This window comes from Equus quagga, chromosome 3, assembly GCF_021613505.1.
Source record: "Equus quagga isolate Etosha38 chromosome 3, UCLA_HA_Equagga_1.0, whole genome shotgun sequence".
Taxonomy (NCBI): domain Eukaryota; kingdom Metazoa; phylum Chordata; class Mammalia; order Perissodactyla; family Equidae; genus Equus; species Equus quagga.
In genome coordinates this window covers 114,757,743-114,772,889 of record NC_060269.1, presented here as the reverse complement: position 1 = coordinate 114,772,889, position 15,147 = coordinate 114,757,743, and the positions used below count along the sequence as shown (strand labels likewise).

Genomic DNA, 15,147 nt, shown 5'->3' with positions numbered 1-15,147 from the left:
GAATTTGACTAATGTGCTTACTGAACAATGGTGTAGTAAAGATGAATAATTATTTCTGAAAAATTACCTTGCACACAGGGGGATGTCAGAAGGTTGGAAAAAGACCAACAACATGTGATAGTGATGGAGAAAAAAAGCAGATGGAAAGGGTAGTGAAAAATTAGTGTATGATGTATGCAATTGCTGGCTTAATAAATTGTGGAGTAAATGTTAGGAAAGCAAAATTTAAAAGGTTCAGAAGACCAGTGATGAATAAACAAAGAACCATCTGCATTTAAGTTCCTGCAGACGAGTTTATGAGATTATCTTGAAGACTTTAATACTGTCCTTGTTGTAGTAAAGAATGTAAAGGAACGTGGAGGGGGGCAGTGAGCTGAACACACAGTGTCTTGGGAAAGATTTTATTTTCACTATTAGTCCAAAGATTCAAAAGGGGGGCTCAAAACAGAAGAAATCACAAGCAAACGTGATATTAAGTCCAGTTGTGGGGAGGTGTTTCAGAGGGTGTCTCAACAATCCGCCATCACATTGATCTGAATCAATACCCTGATGGACAACCTGGGACAGGGTGTCACGAAATTTATGGATGACATTCAGGTGGGGAATGCCACAGACGATGCAGGACAGGAGGAAGAAAGAAAAATAAACCAGGTTAGACACAGACATCTGCAATTAGAGAGAAACCACTGAAAACATAGATATGAACAGGCTGGAGAAATTTAGTAAGCAACACAATTTAGGGATGAGAAAATTAAACATGAGTTCACTCTGCGCAAGAAGGGGGGGTGTGTGTGGAGAGGGCGGCCGTTGGTATTTGAGAGTCCATTTAAAACTATATTCAGAGTGTGTGACCCAGAGTGAGGTTTAACCAGGTAAAAATTCCTCCCCCATACTCTCCTTCAGAAATAATCCAGCCAAGGCAAAAGGAGAAGTCGCAGAAACTAACATTCACCCTGCCCGCGTGGGTGCCGGCTCCTCTTCCATGGGTCTCACTGACGACTCACAGGGCTGCTGGGCTGTAGGAACCGTCATTCACACTTTACAGATGAGACAGCTGAGGCCTAGAGAGGTTAAAGCCAAGGGATGAGACAGAGAGCTAGAAAGCGTCAGATCTAGGGTTTGCCAATAGGACAGCCACTCCAAAGTCCATGCTCGTCCTGCAATCTGACGCCCTCACAGCTCCCTCCCTCACTTCCTTCTGGTTTCTGCTCAAATGCCCTTTCTCAGGGAGGCCTTCTTATGTAAATAAACCAGGGTGAGGACACGCTGTTTTATTTCATACCACTTATTTCCATCTGATATACTACATTTTTGCTTGTTTACTGCCCGCTCTCTGGAATATATGTTTACGGCAGAATCCTCAGGGCCTGGAACCCGCCTAATATTTCATAGGTACTCCGAAAACATTTGTTGTTATTAAATGATACACCTCCCAGGAATGAGTGCTTTCTTTTTACTACGTAAGTGTAAACTTAATTCATCTACCAGTGAGTTGCCTAGTTTGGAAAAGCACACTTAGAAAACAAAACATTGAATGGAGGATAGGAACTTCTAAGAAGTGGGAAACGTCTTGCTGGATTTTTTCAGAACATGAGTTTACTTCTACGGGACGAAGCAGTCCATCTGTTTCCGTAAAGCATCATTTTTATGTATAGAAAATCCCCTGCCTTTGTTAAATGTTAAACAAATAAAGAATCTGAAGGAGAACCAAATCACTGGACTCCTTTGGGGTCCACACGCCTCAATCCAACTGCATCAACCACACCAACATAAGAGGCGACGGACGTGTGTGCACAGCAGCCAACTGAGAAGTGAAAGGTCCATCTATTCATCTCCCTGATGCTTCCTCTAGTGATACTAAGCCACTGAATGGAGGATTTAACAAAAACCAAAGTGTCTATGTTTCCCACAGAATAACCTAAACCGGCCGTCTTGTATTTGAAGAAACAATGCCCGAGTTACAGAGAACCCCTTGTTTTTCTTAGTCGCCTTCACCCTTCCACCCTATATTTGAGCCCTACAACCATTCCTGTCTAGCTGCCATTTGGACTTTTTAAGTTCTCCGGAGACTATAAGTGTTTGGGGGGTGTTAATGGAGAATCAGCACCTCTCACGTGTTTAATCCTTTTTTTGTCATGTTAAAAGGAATTATAATTCCCTGATGAAGTTGGGCTGCTGTCCTGAGGAGAATCCAAAGAGGCAAAAGAGGGCAGCCTCAGGGAAAAGCCTCCAGTAATCAGACGCCAACACCTTTGCCCAATACCACATGGGTATCTTCTCTAAAGAGAAAAAATATGCAGCAAGCAAAGAAAGGAAGTTGGCTTGTAGAGCAGCAAAGACAGAGATTAAAATAGCTAACATTGGTCAACAATGCCTGTGTGCCGGGCGTGGTCCTGGCTTGTACATGCATGATCTCAACTAGTCCTCACTACGCCCAAGGAAGTTAGGCAGCTGCCCGAAGACATGCACCAAGTAAGTGACAGAGCCAGGGGTCTGTCTGCCTCTGGAGTCCACGCTTGTGATCATAATGCTCCATGACCTGCAAATCCTTAACGACATCTCAGACTTTCACAGGGTTGGTGTCAAGGAAGGTGGGGGGAGCCCCTACTTTTGATGGCGCTCAGATGTTTTCCTATAAAAACTGCAGCATCTTGGAGGGAAGGGCTGTTCCACACGCATTTGCAACAGAATTCCTTTGATCCTCTTTAATCTATCATCAATTAGCTCATCAGACCAAGATTGTTTTTTGGCTGACCACTTTAAAGAATGTCTTTGGGACCACTTGTAGTCTGCCCTCTTATGCCTACTTCAGTGGAAAAAATAATTGTACATGCTAGAAAGCTCTGTTTTCAGCATGATTTTAACTGGCCAAAAATTCCGCCCAGAAAAGTTTCGTCTCTAAAGCAATTCACTTTTCTGGTTCAGAACCCATCTCAGTCTCCCAACCTGGCCCCAGTGAATTGTAAAGACCTGGAACAACCTGACACACACTCCAGCCATGCTATCTCCAAGGCAACAAAGGGAGACGCAATGAAAAAAAAGGCCTGGTCCCAGAATTAGGATGCCTGCATCCCAGGCTGGCTGGATCATCTAGGGGAGCTTCCTCAACCTCAGTGAATCTTAGTTTCCCCATCAATACGATGGAGATTCAATGCATTTGCTGTGAGGTTCAAATGAGCTCATTTATCTATTATCATCATGGCTAATATTTATAGAGTACTTAATGATGTTCCAGGCATTGATTAAGTGCTTCATGTGTATTGTATTTAATTCTTACCCCATGAGGTAGGCATCAAGAGCTCTGATTTAAGGATGAGAAACTTGAGGCCCAGCTGAGATTAATTCATCTATCCAAGGTTACACAGCTGGTAAGTGATGTGGCAGCATTTGAACTCACATCGGAGTGACTTCAGAGGCCACATTTTAATCACTACAAGCTGAAGCTTGTAACTGCTTCCTGATCAGGCTCTGCCTTGCTTCTCTGCTGCCATCCTTTGTATATAAAACCCTTCGAATTATATGAAGATCCTTGGGATGTCATATTCAAATGTAAAGCTTTATTACTGTCAAATGGCCCCAAGTTGACTTTGTACAAAATGGTCAAGGAAGCCCCAGGACAGCTCTGAGCACACTCAGTTCCTAATAGGTGATGTGTGTAGTCACATGCATCACTGTATCACATCCATGCCACGGCTTTGCCCAAAGCGGTTAGTTTAAAACTTTAACAACTAGCTCCAGTTTTATTGTTTCCTGAGGACACATTAAAACAACAAATGTATTATCATTGTTTCCCCAAAAATGTCATGACTTGTTCAAGGTCACGTAGCTTGTTACTGGCAGGGCTGAGTCATTTGGCTACTGAGTACTGTGCCTCAGTTTCTTCACCTATAAAATGGGAAGATTGGGCCTCCTTCAACTCTAAAAAAGAACTATGCTTCTGGGCCACAGACTCTACCCAGGCATGTACCATGCTGGATCTAGCCTTCCTCTTCAGATTGGGGGAGGGGGATGATGAGTAGGAAAGAGGAAGGAAGCAGGAGCTGCAGTGTCAAGGTAACAAGGAGCTAGGTGGCTGAGGAATGACTCCAGGGAAGAAGACTGCGGACAGAGTCAAGAGAGATGGAAGGTGTGGTAAAGAAGGATCCACGGGTGGAAGTGGAGCTGCGTGGGAGGCGTGGCCCTCGTCCACTGATAAATAGTTCAGGACTCTCCCCAGACTTCACCCTGAGATGCCGGTCACCTCTTTCTGAGCCCAAGAAAGTCACTTACCTGCCTCTTCAGTGAAGGAGGAATGAAGGGACTGTGTAGTTTCAGCAACTCCATTTTCTTGATCTCAGCCTCTCCATGCTGTCCATGGATGAAGCTTAGTTATTATCAAATTTCATCACGTTGAAAACTTTCTATTGTAGTATGCACCATTATTTTACAGATTACTAAGAAAGAAAACACTGCTCATTATCTTTGTACGGTGCCATCAATTCTAAGACACAGCCTGCTATCAGAGATATTAAAAAACATCTTAGAACTGATGAAATATGTTCTTATAATTACTCTATTACTAGTAATAGAATCCATAATTTAGGATTTGCTACATAGCAGGAATTATATTGAGTGCTTTACATAATCTCATTTAATACAACCTGTGAGGTAGGTGTTATCCCCATTTATAGATGAGAAAAGCTCAGAGAGAAAAGCTCAACTTGCCCAAGGTGGACCAGATGGCAGAGACTGAATAGTAACCTGAGTCTGACTGACTCCAGAGTTTGTGCCTTTAATCATCAAGTTATCTACCTCCCAACTTCCAGCGGCAGGCCACTTTACAGTCCTCAAGATGACAAAGGGACTTACTCATTTGCCTCTCCCTATCTTACTCTTCTGGGTAGAGCTGCTGATGAAGGAAGAGGGTGGGGAAGGGACCCCAGTTACTTCCTTGGCTCATGGGGCATCAGGAAGACTGTTCTAGCTCTGGCTATGCAAGAGTTAAACACTGGAGAAGCGGGCTCTGAGGAGCACCAGAAATCTCAGAGCTGATTCTGTGGGGAGGACAGAGAGACATGGAGGTTAAGTGCTCACCCAGGAGGGGGTTACTGTCAGATTGATGACTGTACCTCAAGGCATGCATGGGCCCTTCCAAGAACCTGATTGGGGACCTAGCAAGTGTGGATTTATTTAGTGTCTTCTTTTTTTTAAAAAAAAAGAACTCCTAAAATTCTAAACACTTTGGGTTTCACAAACCTGGACCCTCCCCTGCCTCACTCTTGGAATTTATGAAAGCAGGTGTGGCTGAGGATGGAGGTGGCTGGAAGAGAGTGGGGTCCACATGGGCCACGCAAGGAAGGAGTGACGGTCAAAAAAAGGAAAAGTGACTAAGAGGAAAGGAGGTCTGGTTCTTTGGCCTGAAAGTTTTTGTTGGCCTGAAGACATGGGCCATTTCCTGCCCATTTCCTTCCAAGATCAACCCCACAGACTGGCAGTGGGAAATATCCTCTCTTTACTTTGCAGGGGTTGTGTTCAACCGCCAAGGAGTCTTGAGAGCCTCTTCCTCTGAGGTAGTCTCCAAGACGGAGACAACCCATGAGGAATGTGGGGAGACTATCACAGAATCCTTATGTAGAATTTTTTTCTTATCCTTTAAAAATATTTGTGTGTTTTATAATGGATATAATATACTGATACAGAAATATGTGTACAATTTATAGTTAACTATACATACGACAGGCACGTGGATTAACTTTATTGATAGAGGTCTGTGATCAAAAAACGTTGGGAGATGATAGCCCTAGGAAGAAGGTACTTCCCTATCCTCTTTAAGTTCCCCTTTTAAAGCTTCTGGGTGACAAGGTCATCAAAAACACTCATCTTGGTTAAATTCATAAGATTGTTCAAAGTTCTGGATCTTTCCTTCTTTACATTTCCCTCAACTTGATAGTAATTTAAAATGATTGCTTTATTTTTCTCTTTTCCAGCTACTAGCCTAGTATTTGGTGTTTGCCAAAGCTATAATCCTTAAAATTTACCTCAAGAACTCTCTTGCGTCAATGGAACGTGGCGGGGTAGGGGCAGGAGAGGGAGAGGTCTGCGGAGCCATGGTGACCAACTGCAATGTATAGACCTTATTTAGCTCACGATTCGAACAAACTAAAAAGGAAAGTTATGAGACAACAGGGAAAATCTGGATTCACTGGATATTTGATATTAAGGAGTAATGGTTCATTGTTTTTGGTGCGACATTATTATTATGGTTGCATTTCTTAAGAAAACTTATCCTTTAACAAAATTGAAAGCCCAGAAATAAAACCACACATCTATGGACAGCTTATCTTTGACAAAGGAGCTGAGGGCATACAATGGAGAAAAGAAAGTCTTTTCAACAAATGGTGCTGGGAAAACTGGAAAGCCACATGTAAAAGAATGAAAATTGACCATTCTTTTTCACCATTCACCAAAATAAACTCAAAATGGATTAAAGACCTAAAGGTGAGACCTGAAACCATAAGGCTTCTGGAAGAAAACGTAGGCAGTACACTCTTTGACATCAGTATTAAAAGGATCTTTTCGGACACCATGCCTTCTCAGAGAAGGGAAACAATAGAAAGAATAAACAAATGGGACTTCATCAGATTAAAGAGCTTTTTCAAGGCAAATGAAAACAGGATTAAAAGAAAAAAACAACCCACTAACTGGGAAAAAATATTTGCAAGTCATACATCTGACAAAGGCTTAATATCTTTAATATATAAAGAACTCTCGCAACTCAATCACAAAACATCAAACAACCCAATCAAAAAATGGGCTGGAGACATGAACAGATATTTCTCCAAAGAAGATATACTGATGGCCAATAGGCACATGAAAAGATGCTCATCATCGCTGATCATCAGGGAAATGCAAATCAAAACTACACTAAGATATCACCTTACACCCGTTAGAATGACAAAAATATCTAAAACTAATAGCAACAAATGTTGGAGAGGTTGCGGAGAAAAAGGAACCCTCATACACTGCTGGTGGGAATGCAAACTGGTGCAGCCACTATGGAAAACAGTATGGAGATTCCTCAAAAAACTAAAAATAGAACTACCATACGATCCAGCCATCCCACTACTGGGTATTTATCCAAAGAGCCTGAAGTCAGCAATCCCAAAAGTCCTGTGCACCCCAATGTTTATTGCAGCACTGTTTACAATAGCCAAGACGTGGAAGCAACCTAAGTGCCCATCAACAGACGAATGGATAAAGAAGATGTGGTACATATATACAATGGAATACTACTCAGCTGCAAAACAGAACAAAATCATTCCATTTGCAATAACATGGATGGCCCTTGAGAGAATTATGTTAAATGAAATAAGCCAGCGAGAGAAAGATAATCTGTGTATGACTCCACTCATATGAGGAATTTAAAACTATGGACCAAGAACAGTTTAGTGGATACCAGGGGAAAGGTGGGGTGGGGGGTGGGCACAAAGGGTGAAGTGGTGCACCTACAACATGACTGACAAACATTAATGTACAATTGAAATTTCACAAGATTGTAACCTATCAATAACTCAATAAAAAAAAAAAAAGAAAACTTATCCGTTAGAGATAAATACTAAAACATTTGCAGGTGAACTATGATATTTGAGATTTGGTTCAAAACAATTCAAGGAGGGTATAGATGAAACAAGATATCCATGAATTGATAATTGTTGAAGATGGGTAGTAGGGTGCGTGGGGGTTCATTATACTCTTCTCTCTACTTTTACATTGTTTGAGATTTCTATTAAAGCTAAAATGAAGAAAAATGGACCAAATATGAAACGATCAGTGAGGCTTCTGATATCCTGTTAAAGAAATCCCTACTTTGCCTTTCTCCCACCTGACATAGTCATGTGATCCAAAGAAAGGCAAACACAATTTGCCAAGCACCAGAGTTGTATTTTGAAACTCCTGGCTTCTGCATTTTAGACCAGAAAGCCAAACAGTTTGTACTGGAGTTGCTTTCCTGCTGGCAAAAGAGAATTCACTGATTCTTAAGGAGAAAACAATAAGACCATTAAACAGGGTCACTATGCTCTTTGGGCATCAAAGAATCATTACAAAGCAACATTTTGATGAGTTAAGTGTAAATGAATCAGGAACATGCGGCTTCAATTTCCTTCCAGATACACAAGTTTAAAGACGTAAGGAAAAATGCCTTATTAAACGTGCTGCACTGCCACGCTTCAAAAGACATGGAGAGAGTCACTGACCCCAAATGAGTCCTGGCTTTGCTCCTCCAGACTGGACCTTGTTCCTCTCTGTTGAAATACAATTTCTCCACCTCACTCCATTTCCTCTAAACTCTGCCTCCTTCCTTCCAGGTCCTAATCCAAACTCAGCTTCAGATTCTCAAAACATATGGCAAAAAAAAAAAATCCAGATCAGTGGCATTTTTTTTTTTCTTTTCAGTTTTGATGAAGAAGAAAAATTCTTTGAAACTCAACTTGGAAAACGTTTACTGGCAAAACCATAGAGCTCACTCTGTTGGTTTAAACTTGGAAAGTGTTGGGAGTAGTTAACACAGTGAAAATGAAGTGAGGAGGAAGTGGATGCTGAGGTAATCCCGCTGTGCTCATCCCCCTCCCTCCTCATTCACCCAAGAAAGAATCCAACTGTGACTATCTAGACGTGCCTCACGTGGATCTCCATTTACGGCAAAGCTTTTAAAAAAGATGCTCCCCCAAGGTTATGTAGTTCATAGCCCAACACCTGGCCCAAGTCTGCTGACGTCAGCAGGGAGAAAAAGGAGTTACTAAGATGAGTGCTTCTGCATGGCCTTGACCTAGAGAAGGGGCAATTGAGAAGCCGACCAGGTTCTAACAAGAGCGACATACAAAACTAAGGCAAGCAATCGTCTCACTTGAAAGCCTGGGATGCCCGGCTGGGGGTGACTGAAGGCTCTCTTTGGCCTCTGGGCCCCAAAGTGAATGTTCTCGCTGCAGGAAGACAGTGCCATTTGTCAGGCGTGTTTTGTACGTTGGTTTGAGAAACTTCTGCTGGGGAGGTGGTGGGTGGCTGGTGTCCTTGGACCTAAGACACTTGGTGGGTGTTCTGCATCTCTGAGTCTGGGCTTCCCAGGAAGGACACACACAGGGCTCCCTCATACCTCCTGCTGATCTTGGCAGTTTCTCCAGAAGACCTCATCCTTCCATAGCCCTAAATGACTCAAGTTGCAAAATCGGAGTCACTCATTTTCATTTCCTGAGCACAAAACTCCAGTGAGAATAAGCTTTCCTCACTTAGACCTGCTATCTCTACGGGGGCCAGGGGGTAAAGTGTAATTTCTCTCTGCAGATACTGGCATGAATATTGTTCATAGTGATGCCACTTACAAACCAAAACCCTTTGTTTGAGCATAAGCTAGAAAGAGAGCCAACATTTCCTGACTTCCTGAGAAGTCACACAGCTATGGCAGTAGCACTAGCTTTAGGGACCTGTCATCCTCCAGTGACCATGCCTGCCTGTCTTATTGATAACTGTGTCTCTAAAACAAAGGGTAGGTATCTACTTTGAAAAGTAGGCCGTCAACTTACTGCACATACTCAAAACTCAGACTCGGAATGCCACGGGCGTGAACACAGCATCCACCAGAATAGCATACAAAAGTGAGAAGTATTTTCAGTGGTTCTAGGAGCTAGAAATTTTTTTTTTCCTCCTTTTTATTCCCAAAGCCCCCCAGTACATAGTTGTATATTCTTTGTTGTGGGTCCTTCTAGTTGTGGCATGTGGGACGCTGCCTCAGCATGGCCTGACGAGCAGTGCCATGTCCGCGCCCAGGATTCGAACCAACGAAACACTGGGCCAGCTGCAGCGGAGCACGTGAACTTAACCACTCGGCCATGGGGCCAGCCCCGCAGCTAGAAATTTTAATGGTGGAGGAAAGATGACAAAACTTTTTGATTTTCTGTAAATGACTTTTAAGACTTGGGTGTGTACCATAAAATACTTCTTACCACCCCACTAAAATCTAAGGATTTTCCCTGAGATCTTGGCTAAATAAAATACTGAAAGAAATGTTACAAAAGCCACAGGAGTTCACTGACCAGGGCAGTGGCCATCTCAGTTATTCAAGCATGGGGCTGCTTCCTGCAACACCTGGGATGAGGCTAGCTGGCATCATTATGAGCGGGATCAATACTGCTTTCCATGGAAACCAAACCAGAGACTTCTTTATCACAGCTCACAATGTGTAGGAACTGGCCAAGATATGAGGCACATTCATTTTATTCAGTTCAACTCAAGTCTGAACTGTGCAGAAGCTGGGCATACAGGGAATAGCATCTCTCAAGCTCTCCAAGGACTCATCAGGCAGAGACAGACCCCAAAGCTGCCAAGGATGCCCAGCACAGAGGAGATGCAGGGAACAGAGTGATGACTTTCCACAGGGGAAGTCAGGGCAAGCTGACATCCGAGCTGGATCCAAGGGTTCTTAAATGGTAGTGCCCATAAGAATCACCTGGGGGAACCTTAAGAATTGAATTGGATGCCCCCCACCAGAGCTTTTTAATAGGTTTTATTGAGAGCCCAAGAATCTGCATTTTAAAAAACAAACCCAGCCCCCAATTCTGGTGAGGCAGTCCTCAGAATCCATGCTGCTCTGAGGCCTTTACCTACAAGTCTCCTCGTGTGTGGGGCTGTAAATAGGCCCAGAAAGATGGGAAGGCTGTATCCATGCTCATGCCCATGAGACTGAAAGTCTATTTCCTAAATTCCCTTTGGGGTCTAGGAAATTCAGCGAGTTCATGCGAGTCTAGGGGTGAGGGCTCATGGAGGAAGAAAGCATTGTCCTTTTGGCATGCTGTTTGCAGACCCGGGAGCAATCCTGGACTCCCTACCCCTAACCTGTGGATTGGGACCCCACACCAAATCCTCTGGTTTTAGGCTTCTCCTGTGGAATTCACTCTTCTCCAGGTCAAGGCTCCAGGAGACATTGGACATGTTTAAAGGAGCTGCCCAGGGTCATAAACTATTGGTCCTCAGGGCCAAACGAGGCAGGCAGGAGTGATCTGCCGGATTGGACAAAGTGTTTTTATTTTACTTTATGTTAAATTCAATTTGAATGCCTTTAGACATCATATATACATAAATCCTAACCAGGAAAATATATAAACATATATTCTCCACAGCTGAGCGAGTTGATCACTTCTTTTTGTCTTATACTTGAACGATTCTCATGCCTAAGTAACTCCTGCCTGGTTCCTGTGGGCCTGAGTTTGAGGCCCCTGGGCCACATGCTCAATTCGACTCTGTTTACTGGATTAGTTCTGGTTTTCTAGCTGGGCCCTGAGGGAACAGGACGCAGCCTAAGAGAACCTTGGTGTTACAGAGGAAAAGGAAGCACAGGGGACACAGGGCAAGCTTCCTCCAAGACCAGGATGTCAGAGCTCAGACTAGGGTAGCAGGAGGACGCCCGGCTTCTCAGCCCTTCCCACTGAGTCCACGCAGCTCTGCCCGCCTCGCGATCCCAGCTGCCTACGGTAGTGAGAGGAGGGTCTCTTTATCCAGGGACGTCCAGCCACCACCCCACTGCCCTTGCTCCCAAGAATGCTTGATGGACCCCACAGTCCCATTTACTGCTCTCAATTGCTATTTTTCAAAGCTTTAGTGACAAGCACAGCCACCTCCCATCCTTTCTGCCCGTGCTATTTACACTGCCTGAAATGCTCTTTCTTTCCATCTCTGATTCTGCCTAGTTCCTCCCTAATGACTTCAAAATCCAGCTCAAACCCTCAACTTCTCTAGCTTTCCCTCACCAATTTCACTGAAGTGGACAATCTCCACTTCCTCTCAACTTATTACCTACCCTACTTTTTAAAGACTTACCCCCTTATGCCTTGGATCTTTGTTTATATTTCTTATTGGTATAAATTTCATCTTCTCAATTAGATTCCCAACTCCTTGAGAGCGGGTACTGTGCCTGATTTCTTACTACCTGTATTCCTTAGGGCACAGGCCACAGTACTGAACTGTGATATGAATTCACTGACTCGTTCCATTATCACTAGTAGCGTCAGGTAAGAGCTGCACAGACTTCTCTCATAAAGCATCCTCAGCAACTAGAAGCTTCCCAGAAAGTTCTGTCAAATTAGTTTGGGAAGACTGTACTGGCAATTTCCTGGCATCATGCTTCTTGGATTGCTTTACATTTTGGAAAGAATGGCCTCCTTGCATCCACTCAGTTATTCAACAAGAAAGTTCCCTTTGATTCACATGGTCATAGAAAAGGAAACAGTAAGCCAGTATGAAGAGCCTTCCTTCAATTACGCTATAAAATTGACAGTAACTCAATGGAAAGCATCCTCAATAGCATCTGTAGTGGGTTGAACGGTGGCCCCCAAAAGATATGTCCACCCAGAACACGTGAATGTGACCTTATTTGAAAAACAGAGTCTTACAGATGCAGTTAAGCTAAGGCTCTCAAAATGAGATCATCCTGGATTATCTGGGTGGGCCCTAAATCCAATGACGTGTCATTGTAAGAAGAGGAGGAGACAAAGATGGAATTAGAGAGGACACACAGTGGAAGGCCAGGTGAAGATGGAGGGAGAGATTGGAGATATGCAGCCACAAGCTGAGGAAAGCCTGCAGTCACCAGAAATTGGAAGCAGCAAGGAAAGATTCTCCCCACGAGCCTTCCCAGCGAGTGTGGCCCTGTCGACACCTTGATTTCAAGCTTCTGGGCTCCAGAACTGACTGAGAATAAATTTCTGTTGTTCTAAGCCACCAAATGCGTGGTAATTTGTTACAGCAGCCCTCGGAAACGACCATAGCAACCAATGAGGATAGCAGATGGGGGTGGCGAGGATGGGGGTGGCGAGGGTGGAGGGAGGAATGCTTTGCACTAGATTTCAGAGATACCAACTTCAACATCCATCTGGAGAGAGGAAGAGGACTTTTCACAATGCCAATGAGTTCTGCCATCATCTATTGTTCCAGAAAATCTTCCACAACGTCATTATTACCCTAGAGATGCTCACTATTCTGGCTTAAGCCAGATACTTTCTCTTTCAACCTTCTTATCTAAGGTAGACTGGGGTTCCATTCCAATAAGGTAGGACAAGGATAAGATAATCCTGAAATGTAGAGTCCTCAAAATGAATGACCTGCCTCCAAGGATCTAGGTCATTTGTTCCTGCCTCTACTTACCAAGCATTTATAGAGCATCTATTGTGCTGGACAAATTGCTTAGTCCAGCTAATTATAAAAGAGGCCCTCATTATCACCACATATTCCTGCGGGTATACGACCAGCTGAGCTTTTCTAGTCTGGGCTCTATGAACTCTAGAGGCCCTCTTTCCATTTGCCCATTGACTGTAATTTGCACACAAGCTAACTCTTGCTATTTTTACCTGTCCGCTTAGTAAGGAGGCATACATTTTTGTAAATGCTCCAAACACTGAGGCACACCCAGCAGCACTTTTTATATGATTGCTAGAAGCTCTTCACATCAAGCTACAATCCTCTTTCAAAGCTTAATAACAAAAGGAGCCAGAAAAATATCACTGTAGAGGTGGGAGATGTGAGTCATTTCCTGTTATAAAATGGACAGAGGGCATGTAGGAAAATGCCTTTCTTTTTTAGAGATGCAGAGTGAAATATTTAGGGGAGAACTGTCATGATGACTACAATTTACTTCAAACTACTTCAGTGAAAAATAAATGAGGCAAATGTGACAAAATGTTAATCATTAAATCTAGGTGATAGGAATACAGGTGCTCATTGCACAGTTCTTTCTGCTTTCCCATGTTTAAAAATCAAAAATAAAATGGACATATATTTTTTACACATAGGGTTATCTTTCCCCTATACTGAAACTATATGTGTTTTCAGGTATGGAGACCGACCCTTTCAATAAAGGGAGATGTCTGCTTGCAGTGAGAAATGCCTGACAGAGGCTGCAGATCTGTGCACGCAGGCTCTGTTCTTAACTATTCTTTGGTTCTATTTATGGAAGGAAGAGAAGACACATCTCCTGAGAAAAAGCAGAGTACAAAAAGAAATTTAAAAAGCAGTGTTGGCATAGACATAGGAAAAGAATGCCTTGCTGGTAAAACACCCCATCAGTAAGATGGTGTTTTTTTGCTAAGTCACAGCAGCTAAGCACGCTGCTTTAAGCTGCTGGCAAAGTGTTTGGTCCAAGGGCATCTCGTGTATGTGGAATTTATTCCTCTAAACAGACATACCGGCCAGGGAACTGACTCCGGTTCCACCCCCACCAGACCCGACATGCGAACCCAGGCAGGCACAGTCAGAGGCGACTCACAGTTCTGAGTACAGGAAGTGGAGGTTGCCCACATTGTCAATGTAATTGGCAGGGCTGAGCCAGGGGAGGACCAGCAGCAGAAGCGCCTTCATTTTCCAAGCAGGGTGCTGCTTTCTTCCCAGCCACTTTCTCTCTGTCAGCCGCAGGGGCCCAGCCTAGCCAAGCCCCTTTAAACAGACCTTGCCATGTTCCCACAATCAGCAGATCATAAGGAATCTGACTTAGAGCCCTTAGAGGGAGCCACGCTGATAAATCACGGGCCTGTAAGAGGATTGCACTCTTTGATTCTCAGACGGGGAGATATGAGAAGGCAGGGACCCACCATGGTTGGCGGGAGGGCTTAGGCAGAGAGCAGACAGGCTGATGCCGGGGAAAAGGACCTGCCCCCTCCTGCAGGATGCCGACTGGTTCTTGGGAAGCAGCTGGTACATTTACATCACTGGCCAGGAGCAGATGGGCTGGAAGCTGAACTGCGTTAGAAGAGGGCATGAGCATGGCACAATCAGAGCCCGTAGGGTGAATAAGCAAATAATCAAAAGCTGTCCGACAGCTTGCTGGAGGAAGACACTGTAAGCAATTAGCATCTTTGGAACACAGCCTGGAGATTGGAGCTCAAAGAAAGCCTTCAGACATTGCGACACGGAGTGTTAAATATGAACCAACTCCACCTTTAATGTGTATTTAGAATATGCATTTAAGATATTTTACCCATCATGGTCCTGACTACACCGACAGATGTAAGAGAAATGATAGTCTCCTTGCTAACTTTGAAAATAGTCCCTGTATAAGAATAGGCTGTGTCATTTTCTTTGAGAATAACAAAGAGCCTTGATAGACAGACATAAAGTTTGTCCAAACCA

At 43.7% G+C, this 15,147-nt stretch overlaps 1 protein-coding gene across 2 annotated transcripts in view; it reads right to left on the bottom strand.

Moving 5' to 3' along the window:
* The window catches only part of LOC124236886 (E3 ubiquitin-protein ligase LNX-like), a 91,220-nt gene extending 76,565 nt beyond the window's left edge, over positions 1 to 14,655 (bottom strand). The window contains exon 1 of one of the 2 annotated variants that reach the window (XM_046655838.1): positions 14,288 to 14,655. In XM_046655838.1, the coding sequence (XP_046511794.1) occupies positions 14,288 to 14,379 (92 nt within the window). In that variant the 5' untranslated portion in view covers positions 14,380 to 14,655. The remainder of the gene's footprint in view (positions 1 to 14,287) is intronic. The other variant, XM_046655837.1, reaches the window with a different exon arrangement.
* Positions 14,656 to 15,147: the final 492 nt, after the last annotated feature.